Source organism: Apteryx rowi, unplaced genomic scaffold (genome assembly GCF_003343035.1).
Source record: "Apteryx rowi isolate R43461 unplaced genomic scaffold, aptRow1 scaffold_997, whole genome shotgun sequence".
Lineage (NCBI taxonomy): Eukaryota > Metazoa > Chordata > Aves > Apterygiformes > Apterygidae > Apteryx > Apteryx rowi.
In genome coordinates, this window is record NW_020451312.1 from 75,280 (window position 1) to 94,789 (window position 19,510).

The window sequence follows — 19,510 nt, forward strand, 5'->3', positions numbered from 1 at the left end:
GCTGCTGAGGAGCCTGGTGGCAGCCCGCTCCTGGGCGCCCCGACGCCTGGGGCCGCCCTGCCCCGCAAGGAGGGCGGCGCGCCGGGGGGCGGCCGGAGGAAGCGCGTGGAGTTCGTCACCTTCGCGCCCCCGCGGGCGCCCGAGGAGCCCCCCCTGCCCGCCTCCAACGTCCAGTCCATCCTGGTGGCCAGCGAGGACGACATCCGCTGGGTGTGCGAGGACATGGGGCTCCGGGACCCCGAGGAGCTCAGGAGCTACATGGAGAGGATCCGGGGCAGCTCCTGACCTGGGGGGGGCTGTCCCCAGCCCCCCTGGCTGGTACCAGGCCAGGCAAACCAGTAAGGGACCGACCTCCTCCTCCCCACACCTCCCTGCTACTCCCTGGGGAGACGTGTTCCTGCCCCACTTCCCCTGCTCGCGGCAGGCCATGCCGCGCTGGGGGACCCATCCCTGTCCCCTCCCTGGCCACCGTGGTGGCTGGAGCCCTGCGCCACCTGGAGAGACTGGCCCTGGATGCCTGTGGCTCCATGGGAAAGGCATCGCCGTTAGGGACCAGCTCGCACGGCCGTTGCCTCCCAGCTCAGAGCGTCTGCCCTCCTCGTGGTCTGCGCCAGCTCCCCAGGCCCACCTCGCTGGGAGGTTCGCCACTGCCACCACGCGCCCAGGCGTCCTGCTGGTCGCCTTGGCGTTGGAGGGTGTTTTCGTCACTGGGAGCTGCCCCGGGAGGGGGAATTGCGCGGAGGAAGCCTCGGTCCCCTTATTGCTTTGGGTCTCATTGCGACATTGTGTTCATAGTGATGATGAGTCCTGTGGTCTGATCCCAGGGACTGGCCCGTGTCCCCCTGCCCCATCCCCAGCCCTATCCTCCCACAGCGAGGAGAGGGGCTGGGGGCGCGAGCTCATCCCCACCTTCACCCTGGCCGTGCATCCGTTTTGTATGATTGGCATTTTATACCTGTAGCATTGTGGGGAGGGGCTGCCACGAGGGGAGGGGTCTGTTATTTATGGAAGATTTTTAATTCTGACATTGTTACAAAAATAAAATATTTTAAAAAGCTGACCTCCCTCCTCCCTGTGGCATGGCGTGTCTGTTCCTGCTGGGGAGAGAAGGGGACTGGAGACCTGGGTGCCTGCACGGCCACCTCCCGCCATAGCCCCCATCTTGCCGTGGTGGGCTTGGGATGTGGGGGGGATGGAGATGTGATTCCTCCACCTGAAAGGGCCTTTCTGTCATGGAGAAGCTGCCCAAGACAAGCCCCAGCTGTGCTGGAGAAGCAGAGCCCTGGCAGGGAAGTACATGAGGGAACTGCAGGAGTGCTTGGAGGAGCCCATCACGGGCCCGTGGTGGAGGAAGGAGCAGGCATGTGGCTTTCCGGGGGCTTGAACCGACAGCAGAGGATGCAAGGCCTGGAGTGGGCTGTTTGCATTGGGCTTAGCGTGGGAGGGAGAGGAAGGCAGAGCCAGGCACGGGAAGGGCTTTGGGCTCCGTTCCTGGCTCTGGCACAGCCGGGGTGACCTTGGCGTGATGGCCCCGTTGGCACACGGACAAGTCTGGCCGCGTTGCTCCGCTCTGCTCTGCCTGGTGAGGAAATGGGCACCCCGGGAGGCTGTGGCCATGTGGGGAAGGGAGTTGCTCCCCTCCCCATCACGCCGTGCAGCATGGACTCCCACCTTCCTCGGCCCATCCAGACCTAACGCACACAGGACCAGGATCCCCCCCCTCCCCGTCTTGCCCGGTGCTGGAGCCCCACCACAGGCAGGCCCCTCCAGCCAGAGCAACAGGCCCACAAACAACTCGGACACCCCTCTGCCCTCCTCCTCCACCCCTGCAAACATTGGTGAACCATCTCCCCCACCACACAGTCACGCAATAGGTTTACTGGTGAAATCCAGCAGGTTTAGGGGGGCACATGTCCATGCCAGTCCCTTTATTCAGGGATGCACTGTGGATTTCTACTCCTCTTGGGCCCCCTCCAAGCTGTTCTGGTGGTCCTGAGATGTCCCCAAATTCCCACAGATATCCCTAGCAGGATCATGCCAGGAGAGACAAGGGAAAGGCCCCCCCCCCCCAGCCCTCTCCATCACCCTGTTCCTTGCAGGCTCTCTGAGGGCTGGACCGGCTCAGGGCTGCATCACCAATCAATCAGAGATGCAGGAAACCTTCCCTCCTGCCTTCCCACACATCTGGTTCCCTCTCACAGCAGGCCTCGAGCCATTCCTGCTACTCCCCAGAAACCCATGGAGAGGAGGGTCCTGGGGCTGCAGAGAGGGGGGTGAGCAGGGATCTTTATCAGAGCGCTGGCTGCCCCGGGGACCTGTCCACCTGCCTTGGTGGGACTGGGGCCAGCCTCCTCTCTCTGAATCGATGTGGGAATGGGGACAAGGCCTGGGTCACCTCTCATGGTGTCAGTCCTCCTCCTGCTTCACACAGAGGCGGCAAGTGCCAGGCTGCCGTGGCTGTTTTTCATAGTGCACAGAGATCCAAGCAAAAAGGAGGCAGGTGACCGACTGGATGCCCGCCAGCAGGAAGAAGTAATAGTCCATGCGGCAGTTGTTAATATTGCCTGCGAAGAGGAAGGACAGTCAGAATCCAGGGGAGCTCTACTGACACCCCTGTGCTACGCTACACCCCATCCCCGCTCTGCTGGCCACAAAGGTGGCCTAAGCGCACAGGAGAAATGGCCTTGCAGAGATATGCAGAATGTGAGCCCCAACCTAGGACCTCCACCCCGGTGCCGCTGCCCCACTGGCTCACGGGGCCATGTCACCTCCCGCCAGCTGGCAGGGCTCCCAGCCTGTGCTCACCGTAGTCCTCTGGGCAGTGCATCCACCCGTGGGAAGGCAGTGAGAGGAGGGTCAAAAGCCCAGAGCCCAGGAGCGAGCCCACCCCGGAGATGAAGAAGAAGAGACCCATGATGGCTCCTTTCATGGACTTGGGGGCCTCAGAGTAGGCGAACTCAAGGCCTGTGAGAAAGCAGACAGAGCACGTGGTACTCATGGCAGGGCAAGGCCTTGAACCCTTCGATGAGGTCTGCCAGCTGCCCACCAAACAAACAACCTTGTCATGGCTGAAGTCTGCAGAGTGCAAGTCGCTGCTTGGCAGGGTGCGCACAGCCGGGTGCCCTGGGGCCGTGTGGGGCGAGGAGGGGAGGGCACCACTTACCTGGGATGCTGGCAAACAGCTCGCTGATGCCAATGAGCAGGTATTGGGGGATCTGCCACCAGATGGGCAGCGAAGCGGCCACGTAACTGTCCTTGCCAATGAACTGCGAGACAGTCTGGTTGTGATGCACATATTGCAGCCGCTCTCTCTCCAGGACACCTGAGGGAAACCGGTGGTGAGGACAGATGGAGTGCCCGCTCATTGCAGGCTCACACCCCAGTGTCAGGCTGGGGCCTCACCTGCTGCGAGGATGGAGGCGAGGCCAAAGAACATGCCCAGGGACATTCGCTTCAGTGCTGATGGCAGTAGCTTCCTCCTCACCAGGAATGGGTCGATGACCCGGTCTTTCAGTGGCACCAAAGCTAGCAAGACCACCACGTTGGCCAGGAGGAGCCAGGCATCTGGAAACTGCAGGCCGAGACAGGTCAAGACCCAGCAGTTGTTCTCAGGAAGGAGCTCAGCATCCCTGGGGATGTCCCTGGCTCCTGACCCGGCCCTCGCTCAGCAGGTCTGCGAGCTCCCAGCCCTATCCCTCACCATGTAGTTGTGGGTGGCGCTGGCATGGGTCTGGCTGTGCTGGAAGATGCTGGGGATGCGGAGGTGCAGGCCCTGCAGGTAATAGGTTGACTGCATCTAAAAGGCACAGTGAAGGTGACTCTGTTGGCTCAGAGGTGAGGGGAGAAAAGCCAGCTCCTGAACAGACCCACCACCCTGTCTGCCCCCAGTCTTTCCTCCAGCCGGTGTGAAGCACGTTCCTTGCTGGGTTAAACTGCCCCAAGACCGCTTGAAAAAACAGGAACTCTAAAAGCCTCCAGCAGAGCCAAATGTACAGCTCTGGGCATTAGGTGGCATGTAGCATGGCCTCCCAGCCCAAACTCATGTCTTGGGACCATGCACATACCCTGCACCACATTCCTCCTGCCTCAAGATACCCCAGAGCACCCAGGTCCTCCACTCCCTTCAGAGATGTTCCTACAGGCTGTTCCCCTTGAGCGACTGTCGAGTACTGCCTATTCACCAAGGTCCTGGCAGATGCCTGCTTGAAAAGCAGTCCTACCATTAAACCTATCCCTGGGCCCATCAGTTCTCATAGCTACCACCTCACTTGTCTGGGGAAACTCAGTGTCTCCAGCTGGCCCCTCTGGAGAGACCAGCCAGGGCCAGGATTTTGGTCCCATCTTGCCCCTTGCCTAGCCTACCCAACTGCCTGGCACAGAGGCCACCCATCACACCTCACCTGGAAGTAGACCATCCAGTAAGGGATGAAAGCCAGCATCACAGGCAGGATCTTGGCCATCACCTGGAAGTTGGCAAGGTCCTCCTCATAAGATGGAGCCCCGGGCTGTGGTCTGCTATCGGGGAAAGACTCCCTGGCCCCAGCCTGTGACCGGCGAGTACTCAGCCTAGGAGGGAAAGACAGCATGAGAAGGGCCAGGCATGGGGTGACTCTGCTCCCGGCAGACCCCCCAGCCCTGTCTCACCTGGCCCTGTTGCCCCCCAGCCAGGTACAGCCGCAGCTCTGTAAGGCCAGTTTGATCATGACAGAGACTTGGCTGCCCGTGGGGGGCTTCGTAACAAAGGTGGGGGTGGCCAGGAGGAAGATGAAGAGGGCCAAGGCCAGGCAGGCAACAGGGATGAGGTAGCCGACCAGAAAACTGATGTTCTGCTGGATGAAGGCCACCACCAGGAGGGCAAAGACAGCCCCGATGTTGATGCTCCAATAGAACCAGTTGAAGAAGCGCCGCGTGGTGTCCTCGCCCCGGTCGGTCACCTGCCAGAGCAAGAGAAGGCAGTGTGGAGGAAAATGCCCCATAACCAGCTCAGTGCCAGCAGTGCCTGGACAGAGCCAAACCTCAGCCCTGAACGCAGGGTTTCCATCTCATCCCCTGTCCTACCAAACTCCCACATCTCTGCTGTGCTCCAAACCTCCTCCACAGCCCCCTCTCACCATCTCCTGCTTCTCTTTACCCCTCACCTTCCAGCTTTCTACTCCTTCCAGTGCCCCACTTTCCCCAGCAAGGCTCCACCAAGGGCCTTGAAGGATTTGCAGGTGATCTACAGGGATGAAACCATTCTGGGAACCAGCACATCTGCTCCTCCCCGCAGCCTTTCCTCCTGGGTTGTGAGGAGACTACCCCTTGGTCTTTGCAGTAGAGGAACAGAAACTGGCAGGTCCATTGCACATGGCAAGTAGCCGGAGCTGGAGGAGCTTTCTGAGGAGGGCCAGATGGAGGAGGACAAGGCAGGAAGGCCCACTTACCTGGTCAGCACCGAAGGGGGTGAGGTTGGCCCTGGTGGAGCTGACGCCCAGAGCCAAGAGCAGAAGGCCGGAGTAGACCACGGGGGCACAGTACTGGTACTGGGGCTGCCCTGGGCACGTCCTGGTGTGGTCCGCGGAGCAATTTTGGATGGAGTAGGAGGGCATCTGCCCGCACAGGGAGAGGCGCCCATCGAGCGAGGCCGTGGTGGGCAGCAGGCAAGCTGCCAGGAGGTACGGCAAGAAGCTCAGGGCCACGGTGCCGTAGCGGCCCAGGTAGACATCCGCCAGCCAGCCGCCGACGGGCGAGAGCAGGTAGGAGGCCCCCAGGAAGAGCAGGGAGGCGCGGGACGCCTGGGTCCCGCCCCAGTTGAAGGTGCTGCTGTTGAGGTAGAGCACCAGGTTGGCGGTGATGCCGAAGAAAGCCGCCCGCTCCAGGCTCTCCACCACCAGCACGGCCGCGCACGCCGCCCAGCGCCCCTTGAGCGGCGACCCGTCCCGGGCCCTGCCCGCCGCCAGCAAGGGTCTCCGCTCCCCGCGGCGCCCTGCCGGGGCCATGTCCTCCCCTCGGCTCGCGGTTGCGGCAGCCCTCCGCGCCCTCCCCGGGCTGCGCGTCCCTTCACCGCCGCGTCCGGGTGGGACGGCCGCGTCTCCCTCTCATGCCTCTGCCGGCAGCCCCTTCCTCGCCCGGCTTTCCCCTCCGGGCCTCTGCCCCAGGCTCTCTTCCCCGCGGGGCGGGCTTTCTCCGGCTTCTTCCCTCTCCGAGCCCCCTGCCCTCCCCTCCCTGGCTCCCGCTTCCCCATTTCTCTGATGAATAGAGACATCATATGACGACCCGTGGCTCAGAAGCGAAACTCCCCGGCCCCATGAGCCGGCGCAGCTTCTCCTTTCGCAGGGCGGCCGCTCTCCCGGCCTCGGTTTCCCCCTCTCTCCGCCCCGGGCTGGGGCGTTGCTCTCCCCCGCTGCTCCGGGGAGGGCATTCCCGCACCGCTCTGCTGGGGGATTCGGACCCCCTCAGTCCGGGGCGTCTGCGGCATCAAAACCCCTTGCCGGAGCCGCGCTCTCCCCCGGCCACGGGAGCGTCCGGGCTCCAGGCCGCGGGCTCGTGCCGTGCTGGGCGGTGTCGTGTGTCCGGCCGAGGCGGCTGGAGCCATCGGTGCTGCGTGAGCCTCGCTCCGAACCGCTACGCTGACCCCCCCACACACACACAAATCCCACAGCTCGCAAGGTCACAAGCGTTTGTTTAGGAGCCCCATTTCCCAGGGAAAGGGGCCTGCGGGATCGCACGCTCCCCGGGCACACGTGCTTGTCTCTCCGGCGGCTTCCGCCAGGCTGGGCCGCGCGTGCGAGCTTCAAGATTTTAAGAAGTTTCGCAAAACAAAACGGGTGGCCGAGGAAAGGAGGGCGCGAGGGGGAGAGATAGGGCCTATTATAGCCCTCCGCACCCCAAAACTCAGGCCCTGGGTCGCCGTGGCAACCAGCAGACCCCCCCCCCCCSCCCCCCGGGGGGCTGTGGCCTGCACCAGGCCGCCATCACCATGGCAACCGGCAGTACTCCCCTCCCCCCCAAACCAGGGCACCCCGGCCCACACCATGGCCCCGGGGGGCCCCCCGGGAGGCCCCGCCGTGTCCCAGGGCAGAGAGGGGCACCCCGGCCTCCAGAGGGCAGCAGGGCTGCGCCGGCGGGCACCCGCCATGTGGGTGCTCCCCGGGCCGAGCATGGCGGCCGCCCCGAAGATGGCGGGGGAACGAGGGGGCCGAGCGGGGGCGGGGGGGGGTCGCTCCCCAGGGGCTCTCTGCCCTGGCTCCCGGGGTGGCTGCGGCACTGCTGGGGCTGCCCCGAGGTCCTCTGCGCCAGCGCCCGCTGCCTCCACTGCCCTGTGAAGGTCCCGCAGCTCCGAGCCCCAGGGAAGACCCCCCGGGTGGGCCCCAGTCTGTGACATGGTGGGATGCCAGGAGACGCAAATCCTGGCCCCAGCAAGGCCCGCATCCCCCTGGGGCTGAGTGCCACCAGGTGTGGGGCCACAAGGTCCTCGTGGCTCCCCAAGGCGGTGCTGCGATGCACAGGGATGCAGCAGACGCGTGGTGTGGTCCCTGAGCGAAGCCCACCTAGATCTACCCCCCCCCTTCCCTCTTCAGGGGTGCCACTTCCCCCCGACAAAAGGCTCAGTTGTTTGCTGCACTTTGCAGGATGAAGCCACCCCAGCAACTGCTCTGTTCTGCTCACTTTCTCCTCTGCCTCCACCCCCAAGATGCTGAGCTGGCTTCCTGGAGACCTCAACCACAAGACAGAAAAGGAGAGAGAGGCAGAGAGAGAGAGAGAGAGTGCGGGGCTGCACCAAAACCATGCCTCCAAGCAACTGAGAAAGGCAGTGGCAGGACAGGGCTGCCTGACCCCGTGGCTCCCAAGCCCATGATGGGACCGCTCGGCAGCCTGTGAGAAGGATGGAGGTACTCTACATGCTCTTGGCAGCTCTCTCCTTGGCAGCGCCCAGACAAGGTATGCCACCTTCATCACTCTCTCCCCGCTCCTTTCCTTCCCTCACATCTCTTCATGAGGGGACCCCCCAGGCACAAACTCTCATACCGTGAGATTCAAGCTAAGGTAATGGCTCTTCTGTCTTTGGAGATGGGCACCTTCCACTTCACCCCGCTCTGGGCCAGTCCCTTCCTGGAGGTAGGTGCTTGCAACTGTCTTGAAGTTGTTTGCGAAGCAGAGTGGATGTTATCAGTGTTGATTCAAATTCGGTGCTGAGCAAGGATGCTATGTAGGCAGCTCTGGAAACCAGCCTCATTTCCACCCCGAGATGCTAGGCACGGCATGGGGCTGCGGTGACCTCCACCCTTCCTTCACATGCCTTCTTACTGCTTGGTTGGAATGAGCTGAAGGGGTTCCCTGTTTCGGTGCTATTGAGTTTGGCAACTATAAAAGGACTCTCAGGATAAGTGTCTTTCCCACGGTGGGGGATGGAGGCTTTTCCCACGCTCTCAGTCTCCCCCAGATGCCTTTCAAGCATACCTCCGAACAGCCATCGTGAGATAAGGGCACAAGGGACAAATCTGAAGGACCCTGAGGTGAACTGTCCCATCTACCAGCTCTCACACCCTCCCTGCCTTGTGGAGGACAGACCAAGCCCTCTACTCCATATAGGCAGCCCTTTTGACCATTGCTTGCTGTGAATCTATCTCCCTTCCCTCCTGAGGAGATGACCAGGCCAAGATGCCCCAAAACACCACCCAAGAAGGCAACTGGTCCCCAAAAGGAAGTTTCCTTGCTCTCCTGCCCAGCCCAGCCTCAGACCTGGAGGCAGAGCTGAGACGGAGAAGGGGTCCCTAGCGGGATGCAGGATGAGGGGTGGTGGGGCTAACTGCAGAGCCACATCACAGGGGATCAGCATGGGAAGACGGGTGACAGCAGAGCACAGATGGCCAGAGACCTGCTCTAAGAAGAGAGTGTACAGCTGCTGATTTGCTCCCCAAGAAATCTTTCAAAGGAGATTTCCCCCATGAGTGCCCCCTCCTCCTTGGCTCCTGTGGCAGACCTGGGCAGAGCAACAGAGCCTTCCTGTAGACAGCCACACAAGGCCAAAGCAATAGGAATTTGTCCCTGCATCAATGGGCTTGGGGAAGCTCTCCCTGCTTTTTCCCCCATACCGAGGTCCTCACAAGCAGCCTTTGGATCAAGGGCACACAATGGACAACCAAGCCCTTCTGCTGATGCAAAATTGAGGCAAAGCACTTTGCTAATGTCAGCCTTAGACAATCCAGTATTGTTATTGTTATTGGCCCAGGACGAGCTTAACTTAAGCACCTAACATAGGTGTGGCCCTCTCTGAATTTTAGGCACCTAGGCTAAATCCTCTGTAAGTCTGCACTGTGGGGGGGAATGAAGGTCCCTAGCAGATGGGTCACATCACCTGCATTGGGCGCTGATCTGAAATTAGCCTCAAGAAGCAGATTATTGCCGTTATTAATAACCAGGCTCACGGGCAGTCCCTGACACATCCCAACCCACTTGTCCCTCAGCGTGTGAAGGAATCCCCTCCAAGCGCTGCTTTCTGCTGAGTGAATGGACAAGCCAATTTCCCTGGGACCCATGTTCCCACCATGCTGCTTATTGCTGGCACAAGGCTTTTGGTGCCTTTTCTCCAGCTCCCATCATAGCCGATCGTTCTGTCAGTCACTGCATCTGAGCAGAAAGTTTTCTTGGGATGGTGCCACCTCCTCCTCTCAGTTGTGCAGCGTTCAGGGTGTTTTCACACCCAAAATGGCTGACAGAAACAACGGCTAATTCTGTGGCTGCTGTTGTTACTGATCAATTAATGAATTGTCATCTCCTGTGTTTCCACCTAACGGCTCCTCTTTGCTTCTTTGTTGTTGTTCTTCTGGTTTCCTCCTTGGTCCCGCTGGCCTAGATGTGATTTGGGTTACAATAGTTTTACTTCTGTTGGCACCACTTTAATGGCCAGGGAGGAATAGGGGAAGGGAGGAGGGCTGCCAAAGTGACCTTTGGGAGTTCTGTGTGCAGTCTCAGTCTGCTTTCCGAGGGGAACAAGCTTCCACGTCCTAGGAAATCCCCAGGACCTCAGCCCTGGCTCTCCTTGCACCCCCACCATTGGCAGGGTCTGCATGGAGGGAGACCAGCACTCCCTCCCTCCTCCCCATGCTCTGGGGCTGGGGCAAGTCACCCAGCTGGGCTGGACCTGCCCGACAAGGACGTTCAGGGCTGTAAATCAACTGCCTTTTGCCTTTGCTAAAGCATCCCAATTTAGGAATGGCAGAATGGCCATACGGGGTGAGAGTAAAGGTTCCTCCAGCCTAATGTCTTCCCTCTGTCTGTGGCCAGTCCCGGAGGCTCTCACAAGCAGCAGGACCCTGTGATGTGGCTCCTTCCCGCTGCGCCTGTCCTGCTTCTGTGATCACACTGCTTTGCAAGCCCATCACGCTCCCCAGGTGCCTTTTGGGGACTATTTCTTCGTCTCTGTCTCTTATCTTTTTTTTAATAAGAAGCCGGAGACCATTCAGGCAAAAAAGCAGCAGCCAGGGAAAAAGCAGCAGCCAGAGGAATCGTTGCTAGAATCACACCTTGAGGCTTATTTCTGAAATCTCGTCATATGCTACCCATACAATAAATTCTCCAGTGAATTGATTGGCAAACTGTGGATATTGTCTTACCCAAATGACCAGCAAAGGATCATTCCTAGAAGTCTATAAGCAATCTTGTTTTTTTATGAGATTTTGTTCCACAGAAAAAGGTACTGACCGTATTTTTTTTTTTGTGAAGCCTACTCTCCCAGCACCCTGGGATGTCTGCCCCAGACAAAGGCATGCTGATGCAAACCCCACACAAGTAGGTTAAACAAATTGATATATCATGTAGCAATGGAGGGACAGAAGTGAAAGCAGGATTTATAAGCGCTGTAGAGTGTAGCACGAGGCTGCTAACCCCACAGCCCATGATCCTTTTGGTTATTTTCTCTGTAGTGCATAGCATCTTCTGTTTCCATACAGTCCATTTAACCGGCTCTTATTTAAAGCAAGGAGAAAATAAATTTTGTTATTAAGATGCATGCAATGGCCTCAACAACAGCAAATTTGTTTTCGCAGTAGCAGGGCTTATTTTGATAGATCACATCCGGCATACTTAGAAGCATAAGGGGCTAACTCAGCGTCAGACAGTGTCGCACTGCATTGTGCCGGTGGGGAGGATTCGGCGTGCTACGGCAGATGTGTGTGATTGATTGCTGGGATCTTGCACGTTGACCTCAGGTAGTGGCTAGCAAGGTGTTTGGGAGTGGCAGGGAGTCCTCTTCCCCTTGACCTGCGCGTCCAGTGTTGGCACTGTGTTGTACACTGCAGCCGGGAGCCTCTCATGGATCAATAGCTCAAAGCTATTTGGCACGATCTGAGCACAGAGCAGAAAGACAAGTGGTGTATGAAATACAGGGCACTCGACACACAACATTTCTCTTCATTCAACTGGTTTGCCATGAAATTTTTAAAGTGACCTCCTCATGCATCTTGACGTGCCTCCCTGAGAGGCGGCCAAGCACTAGCAGTTTCTGCCGTAGGTCGGGGAGCCGTTGAGGCAAAGCAGAGGATTCACATGGCCAGACGTGAAATGACTGGTCCTGCCTGGCTGGTTGGTCTCATCTCCCTTTGCAGCTGCACTGTTGAAAGGAGTGTCAGGACAGGACCTAGCTCACCATGGCACAGGCACCTCCAGCGGCTCATGCTGGGCTCCTGGTGGAGCACCTCAGCCATGTGAGGTGAGATGAACCCAGACTGAGGCCTTCAGCAGAGAAGGGAACGGTGCCAGGTCTGTCTCTGGTCCCAGGTCCATCTCTGGTCCCAGCTCTACTCCGGCCACTTATTTTGGGTGCACTGGCCTGGCTGAGACTGTAGGAAGAAGAGCTCTCCGCACTCCGCATTGATGCTGTTTCCAGGGGCTGAGCAAGGAACCCTGCATCGCACCCTTTGCTATCAGGGGAATAAATAATAGCATGATTTCAACTGCAATTACAGCAAAGACACCTAGCCTCATCCTTCGGCATACATCCTCTGCCCAGGAGGAGCTGAACAGCAAATTCAGGCTGTGTATTTTTTCTGGTGATAAACATCAGAGCCCAGCGAGGAGCTCAGCGGGGCTGTCAGCTCCCTGCTAAAGCCCTTGCTGAAATGGGCTGTTGATGTCGGTTAAATTAAAGGGAAGGGAGAGAGAAAGGACAGCAAGACAGGGAGGAAAGAATCAGAGAGACGCGACTGAAATGATACCATGCCCTCGGGGCACAACCCGCCAGCGGGGAGAGAGAAAAGTGTTTCATCTAAAACTAAATTGCCGTGACAGTGACATCTATTCAGCTTGCTGGGGCCTGGGGACAGGAGGGAGAGCCTTGTGCTAAGCCCCGGGTTGAGCAGAGCAGGGAAGAGCGCTGAGCCTCGTCCTGGCAGCGGGGAGGCCATGTTTCGGGTGCTGGCAGCTCCTCCCCGCAAAGGAGCCCTCGGCATGAAAGCCAGGCGGGTTTGGGAGATGGGAATGCCAAGTGCTTTACGCTTGTGGCAGTGGAGAGGTTATCGCTCAGCCCAGGAGCGCAGTGTGTGCTGGAAGGCAGGCTGGCAAGCAGAGACGGTCCAGGCTCATGATGCTGCTTCGCAGCTGAATTTTCCTATCGGTGAGCAGTTTCTCAGTGTTTCTACATTTAGATCGAGTTTCTGCTTCCCTCTGTCCTACAAAGGGGTCTTTCAAAACGTGTCTTTCTGCTCCAGACTTGGCCCTCCAGGCACGTCTCCCCCATCCTGCCTTCAGAGACCTTTTCAGCCCCTGGGCCGGGAAGGCCAACGCGTGAAGCCAGGGATTCAGTTTCAGGGGTGCAAAACACTTGTACCCAAGCGCAGCGCAGCCTGGGAGACCAGCTCAGGAGCTTGTCACAGTGCTTCCAGTTGTGCTCGCTGCGGGGCCACCATCTTGTGGTAGCCCAGGGCTTACCATTTTGTCTGTCATCTCCCTGGCTCCGTGTCGCCTTCCGGCAAGGCTCGTGAGCCGCGACACGCACGGCTGCACCGTGCTGCTGCCAGCGCTGGGTCCGCCTGTCCCCGCACGGGAGCTGGCCACGTCCGTGGTACTCGGAGGGTGTGCGGAGGATGAAGCTGGTGGCCACAGGGGCATATTCCGCTCCATCAGGCACGCAGGGCCCTGGGGACCAGGTTCAGGGATGTGCCTTTTTCTGTGCTTTTCCTCAGAGCCAGGTCTCTGCCCTGGACTCAGCAGGAGTCAAAGGAAAAGCCACTAATGGAGGATTTCTCTGAGCAGCATGAGTTCCTGGGATGAGTTTCTGCAGTGAAAGGAAATTGCATGAGCGTGAGCAACAGGTTAACCCCACTGTCGGTGGTGGATTTTCCCCTCTCCTAGGTCCCCGGAGCTGCTGTCCTACCCTACAGTTCTCCTTTCTCAGGCCAGCATTTACCAGAGCCAACCCCACAAGCTAGCTCCCTCTCCTGACAGACTTTCCTTCCTTCAGCAGCCTCTTTCCAGGTCCTTGCCTTGTCCTGGCAAAGCGGTAGGGCTCCCTTTCGCAGGCGCTTTGGGCTGCCCAGGGCCGTTGGCGCAGGAGCCGAGCAGAGGCAGCGGAGCAGCACGAGAGACCCACCAGCCCAGCCGACCTCCACCTTCACGGTGCCTTGACCTCCCAGGGTCAGCAGCGACTCCAGGCAGGCACCTGAGACGACGGGTCCTAAGTCACACCTCGGATGAGCTATTTCCACGAGCAGGAAGGGAAAGTGGCCTGGCTCGGGTGCGGGCCTGCAGTGGTCAGGGTTTTGCCATGCATCTCGTGGTAGCTGGTGGGGCATCTTCCTTCACCGGGAAACACCAGCCCCTTGAGCCGTGTTACTTCATGAGCTCCTCGCTGAAAAAGACAGCCAAATTTCTGAGCTCTCAGGAAAGTTTGAGAAGGGCCCTGAATTCATCTTTCTGAGCTGTAGACCAGAAATCAAATCAAAAGAACTATCTATCTCCTAAAACCCGCCTCTTCTAACCTGGTTTCACTATTTGGGGTGAGGCCTGACTCACTGTTTTTAATGTTTGGTTGGGCCAGGTTGTTGCTACTGTTGGTTTAAAATCTGTTTTTGAGTAAGTCAGGTTTGTTTGCAAGGGTGTGTGTGGGGGGGGGGGGGGAGTTTCCAACCATGCTGCAGCAAAGCTCCCGAATGATGTGCCAGAGCAGACGGGAAGCGAGATCCTGGCTCCGCTCCTGCCCGCGCTGCAGCCCCTGTGCATGAGCGACCGTGGCGAGGTGCTGACATGGCTCGGATATTTGCATGCCGGCATGCTAACGGATCTGTGTCCCTCTGTCTTGCCGTCTGCAAGCAAGAGAGCAAACCCAGCAGCCCGCACGGGAGCTCTGAGACAGCCGCCTGCTTTGCCTCCTGCAGTTGCAACAGCCATGCCGTCTGCTGCTTGCAGCATCTCCGAGCCTTACCGTGAGAACCAGAGCAGAGCCAAAAAGGTGGTTTTGCTTTTCTCCCTCCAAAAAACTTCGGTGCTTTGCCCTGCCAAAACTATTCAGCAGTCCAAATGCTTCCCTTTGGCTGTGTTTTCCAAGTTTTACAAATTCAGAGGGCTGGAAGAAAAACTGCAGAAAAAAGGGAACAGAGAGGGGCCACGAGATCACTCAGACTCCCAGGGAAAAGGAAGTGGTGGTGGAAATCTTCAAGACAGCCCTGCTGTTGCACGGTGGAAGGTTTTTATCATAACCAAAGCCGGGTAGCAGTACTCTTTGGGGTAACACGGTGCAGCAGGGCTGAAGACAGAGCAAATAAATAACTGCTGAGAGGGATTTTTTCAGCTGCGCGCTTTGGTTCCTGTCCATGCAATGCCACCTGTGGAGGCCTGGCTGCATGCATGGAGGAGGGCTTTGCTGCTGGGCTCCTCTCTGCTCCCAAATCTTTCCCTGTTCCCAGCCGGGTCCCAGGGCTGGCAGCCAGGCCTGGCAGACGCAGAAGCCAGGGTTCAGCGGGGATCCTTTCCCGTCGCCACAGGGCTAAGGCTGTGCGACAATGAGTGAGAGGGAAAGAAAACTGCAGGCTCCTCCAGCAAATGACTTAATTCATCCTCCCAAGCTAGTTTCTCAACAGGGGTGAACCAGCATAACTAGTATAGCCGGCCATGGTATCCCAAGCTAAGGGTCGAGCTCTTCTCTTGGCAAGGACTTCGCACAGATGAGAGCTCTGGGTAAGCAAAGGGAGACAGCCTGTGCCAGCAAACAAGTTCTCGGACTGGCTCTTGGCCTTGCGACGGGGGTGAGCTTGACCCACATGTAGGGCCAAATTCCCATGTGGGACAAGCAGGTGCAATTTTGTGGGGCCGGCAATAACACCAGCTCTCATGTTGGCTCCAGATATCCACTGACCTAGCTACTGCTTTTGCCTTCATCGCTCCCGTTGCCAGCTCTCAGCTTCTCTCTAGGCATGCATACAGTCCATCAGTGCAGCCATCACTGCACCATACCTTCCACCTCAGCTGCAGGTTGGAGGGGGATTCCCTCTGATCCGACTCCTCTTGGGCATTAACACCGTGCCTCTGAAAGTTTTGGGGTTTGCCCCGTGCCTCAGTGCACATCCTGGTGAGGGGAACGAGCAAGAGGATGGGGACAGAGGCTCCTGCCAGGCTCTCTCACTTCATGCCATGACTGCTCCTTCCTTGTTCCAGCCCAAGCGAAGCCAACAGGGCCTCCCACCAGCCTGGAGAGCAGCATCACTGGAAATGCCTCTGCGGAGCCAGGTGAGAGCAGGAGGGGCAAGGAAAATCCCTGCTCAGTGCCTGCCTCCCCGGGGGGGGGGGCAGGTCAATGCCTGCGAGACAGAGCAGTATGCGTTTCTGGGGCTCATCTCCTCGGATGCCAGCCTGGGGGATGTCCAAGCACGTGTAACCATGTTTTGGTGCAGAAGGAAGGAAGCATATAGGTGGGAGGGCTTGCAGGTCCCCAGCCCCTGCAGGTGGGTAGGTTGGGGGGCATCACTACATAGCAGAGGGGAGAGCGTTCCTGCATCCTCACGCTTGGCTGTGGTCCACGCAGGTGTCCTTGGCATGGCCTCACTCCACCTGGCAAACGAAAGCAGCCCCTGTGGGGGAACGGTGCAGGCGCTGCACCGCGGGCAGCGGATACCAGTGTGCCAGGAGTCCTGGAGCATCGCCGCGTCCCACGCTCTCTGCAAGCATCTGCACTGCGGAGGTGCAGAGGAATCCAGCGCGGCAGGTGCTCCCGCTGCGGCGCCAGCTCCCTTCAGCAATGAAGCCATCCCTTCCGCACGCAACGTCTGCGCGGCCGTGACGGCCGACTGCAGCGGCTGGGAGAGGGGGCCCTGCCTGCTGAAGCTGGCCACCATGCCCCACTGCTGCAGAGCAGGGCTGGCTCGGGTCACCTGCACAGGTAAGAGCAGTGCCCCTCAGGTGGGACTCTGCCCCATCCATCGCCCAAGCTCTCCTGCAAGTCGGTCCCGGGACTAGTGCAAGCTGGATGTCTCCGCTAGGTCCCAGAAGGTTGCGGCTGGCCGGCGGGAGGAGCCGCTGCGAGGGCCGGGTGGAGATGGAGCAGGCGGGTGAGTGGGGCACAGTGTGCGACGACGCCTGGGACCTCGCCGACGCCGACGTGGTGTGCCGGCAACTGCAGTGCGGCTGGGCCCTGCACGCGCGGGACAACGCCTCCTTCGGCCGGGGCAGCGGGCTCATCCTCCTGGATGACGTGAGCTGCGAAGGGCACGAAGAGCATCTGTGGGACTGCCCTGCCACCCAGAAGCACGACTGCAGCCACAAGGAGGATGCTGGCGTGGTGTGCTCAGGTCAGTCCCTGGCGCCCGGGCACCCTTCTCCCTAATCGCTGTGTCCCGCAGGGACAACGCCCTGCCCAGGAGAGACTTAGCAGGGTTTGGTCTCCTCCAAGAAGGGGTAAATCCCACTGGCAGGAAGCCCTTGGTGTTCATCTGTGCGGGATGCAGGCAGGCACGTTCCTGCTGATCCCTGAGATCTGCCCTCTCCCCCGCAGAGCACCAGCAGTGGCAGCTCTCCGGGGGCCGGGATGGCTGCGCGGGCCGGGTTGAGGTCTTCTTCAGGGGCACGTGGAGCACGGTGTGTGACAGCACGTGGTATGAGATGGAGGCCAGCGTGCTGTGCCAGATGCTGGGCTGCGGGCCACCCCTCGAGCGGCCCTCCTTCAACCACACGCTGCCCGGCAAGATGCTCTACGAGTGCACGAGCCTGCAGCCGTCGCTGGCCGACTGCAAGTGGACCTACAACAAGTCAGCTCCCTGCCACCAGTCCCGGGCAGCCGGCGTGATCTGCAACGGTATGTGACAGCCCTCTGCAGCCGAGGGGGAGCCCCGGGGAGGGGAACTGGGCAGGAGCTGGAATCACATCCAGCTTGCCCCTGTCTCCAGCTCTGCCTGGTAGGCGACACCGCCGCTGAGGACTGGCCACCTCCGTGCTCCTGGCTGGCCACGGGGCTGAGCACCAGCCCGGAGGCTGAGTGCATGCTCGTAGCTGTGGATCCCCCATAAAAATAAGTTGCAACCCTGCCTTTTCTACCCCAGCTAATTCCTGCCTCCCCTCCTCTCCACGGCCCTTCCAGGCTCCCAGGGCTTGCAGACGCCGGCCCCGATGGAAACGCCGAAACCAAGCAGCGTGACACGCCTGAGCAGTGAGTAGGCAGGGCAGAGGCAGCCCTGTCCCTGTTTCCCCAGCTGCAGAGCCTCAGTCATGGCTTGAGTCTGGGGGCCACCGTGGCAATCTCTGCCCAGGGAGAGATGTGCGGCAGCACCGGCTCGCAGGCAGCATCCGGCTCGCCCACATCGCCGCTGAGCCTGGGGGAGGGCAGGGAGGGGAAGGGGAGTTCCAGGTGTCACGAGGTGTGTCTGTTCTCTGTTTCACCACTTGCAACCCCCTCCCAGCTGGGGACTCCCTGAGTGAGACGGCCCGGAGCCCTCTGCACATGCCGCTCTTCATCCTGTGTCTGGTTCTGGGAGCGCTGCTCCTGCTTACCACTCTGGCCTTCATCATCACCCTGCTGAGGATGAGGAAGATGAACGGTAAGGAGCCCTCCGGGAGCGTGCGCTGAAGCGTCTGCCCACAAAAGAGGCAGTGCTGTGGGCCCGGTCAGGGTCTCCCGGGGCTCGCCTCAGCCGTGGGAGCTGGGCGGCCTGGGACCCGAGGCCAGCTGAGAAGGGATCCCCCCCACCTCTGTCCTTGCAGCCCACACTGTGTCCTCTTCCTTGCTATCCGGGCCGGTCCTGGTGACCCACAGTGCTCAGGGCCCTGACGTGCCCTCCGGGGTCTCCAACGACTACAGGGAGATGCCCCCCAGCCTCCAAAAAGAACAAGGTAGGTCCGGCAGGTTGCCCCCCATGCCTCCTGTCCCCAGGAGGCACCAGGACAGAGCCCAGCCCCTGGCCTGTCCCTTGCCCTCGCTGCCAGCACAGGACAGCCCCGCCACGAGCTGCAGGGCTCCTCTTGGATGAGCGTCCTCAGCCAGTGGTGGTGGGGAGCTGGCCTCGGGCTCGAGGGCCACGGGGCAGGACATCCCGAATGGTGATGGCCTGGCTGGCGGGTGTCTTGCCCCGCAGACCTGCCGGTCGCACCCCTTCTGGCGGACAAGGACTCCGACTCCGACTCCGACTACGAACACTACGACTTCAGCAGCAAGCCACCCGTGGCCCTCTCCACCTTCTACAGTGAGCGTCCGCCTCCGCGCCCTGGGCTGCCAGCCCCACAGCGTGGCGATGCCCCCACCCAGCCCCTCGTTGGCCCCCGCGCCGGGGCTGATGCACCGTTCCTCCTCTCTCGCCCAGACTCCCTGCGACGCCAGCCAGGGGAGCAGTCGCTCTCCCTGACGCCGAGCCGGGCCGGGCCGTTCCCTGCAGAGGGTACGAAGGGCCTGGGGGGGGTGTCCTGGGGGGGGGGATCCTGCTTGGTGAGGCTGCTCCTCTGCCCGTAATGCACAGCAGGCACGGCGCTGGGCAAGCGGTGGCCCAGAGGCTGATGCCATCCCCGATGCTATGCAGGGACAGCCGCGCTGCCCCCTCGGCCCCGCAGCAGAGCAAGCAGCTCCTCCAGCTCGTCCGCCTCCACAGAGCCCTACTGCAACAGCAGCGCGGCCGCCCCGTGCCCCTGGGCCTGCCCGCAGCCCCCAGCTGAGAGCACCCACCTGCACGCAGCACCCGCCGCGCACGGCAGCACCGAAAACCCCCGTGCAGGTGAACCGGGCGCCGGTCCGCACTGACACTCAGGCAGCGGGGCTGCGAGGCTCCGGGGATAGGGATGGGGATGGGGACAGCCCCAGAGAGGGGAAAGGGGATGGTGAGACCCCCAGGGGATGGTGAGACCCCAGGGGATGGGAGCAGGGATGGGGACAGCCCCAGAGAGGGGAATGGGGATGGTGAGACCCCAGGGGATGGGAGCAGGGATGGGGACAGCCACAGGGAGGGGAATGGGGATGGTGAGACCCCAGGGGATGGTGAGACCCCAGGGGATGGGAGCAGGGATGGGGATAACCACAGGGAGGGGAAAGGGGATGGTGAGACCCCAGGGGATGGGAGCAGGG

General features: G+C 60.3%; 3 protein-coding genes across 3 annotated transcripts in view; 2 read left to right on the plus strand and 1 right to left on the minus strand.

Moving 5' to 3' along the window:
- Positions 1-285, plus strand: part of TMEM132A (transmembrane protein 132A) — a 4,678-nt gene extending 4,393 nt beyond the window's left edge. Inside the window, exon 7 of the mRNA XM_026055387.1 lies at positions 13-285. Within this exon, the coding sequence (XP_025911172.1) occupies positions 13-285 (273 nt within the window). The remainder of the gene's footprint in view (positions 1-12) is intronic.
- A 781-nt stretch (positions 286-1,066) lies between these two features.
- SLC15A3 (solute carrier family 15 member 3) lies at positions 1,067-6,128 on the minus strand. Its single transcript, XM_026055402.1, has 8 exons — positions 5,424-6,128; positions 4,645-4,934; positions 4,401-4,566; positions 3,701-3,796; positions 3,403-3,571; positions 3,164-3,322; positions 2,806-2,964; positions 1,067-2,564 (listed from the first exon to the last, which is right to left on the minus strand). The coding sequence occupies exons 1-8, from the start codon at positions 5,976-5,978 to the stop codon at positions 2,407-2,409; spliced, it is 1,752 nt and encodes a 583-aa protein (XP_025911187.1). The 5' UTR covers positions 5,979-6,128; the 3' UTR covers positions 1,067-2,406.
- A 1,585-nt stretch (positions 6,129-7,713) lies between these two features.
- The window catches only part of CD6 (CD6 molecule), a 13,121-nt gene continuing 1,324 nt past the window's right edge, over positions 7,714-19,510 (plus strand). The window contains exons 1-11 of the mRNA XM_026055400.1: positions 7,714-7,920; positions 15,628-15,699; positions 15,995-16,348; positions 16,449-16,757; positions 16,961-17,260; positions 17,543-17,611; positions 17,862-17,999; positions 18,163-18,291; positions 18,534-18,641; positions 18,759-18,833; positions 18,972-19,163. Of these exons, the coding sequence (XP_025911185.1) occupies positions 7,866-7,920; positions 15,628-15,699; positions 15,995-16,348; positions 16,449-16,757; positions 16,961-17,260; positions 17,543-17,611; positions 17,862-17,999; positions 18,163-18,291; positions 18,534-18,641; positions 18,759-18,833; positions 18,972-19,163 (1,801 nt within the window). The 5' untranslated portion in view covers positions 7,714-7,865. The remainder of the gene's footprint in view (positions 7,921-15,627; positions 15,700-15,994; positions 16,349-16,448; positions 16,758-16,960; positions 17,261-17,542; positions 17,612-17,861; positions 18,000-18,162; positions 18,292-18,533; positions 18,642-18,758; positions 18,834-18,971; positions 19,164-19,510) is intronic.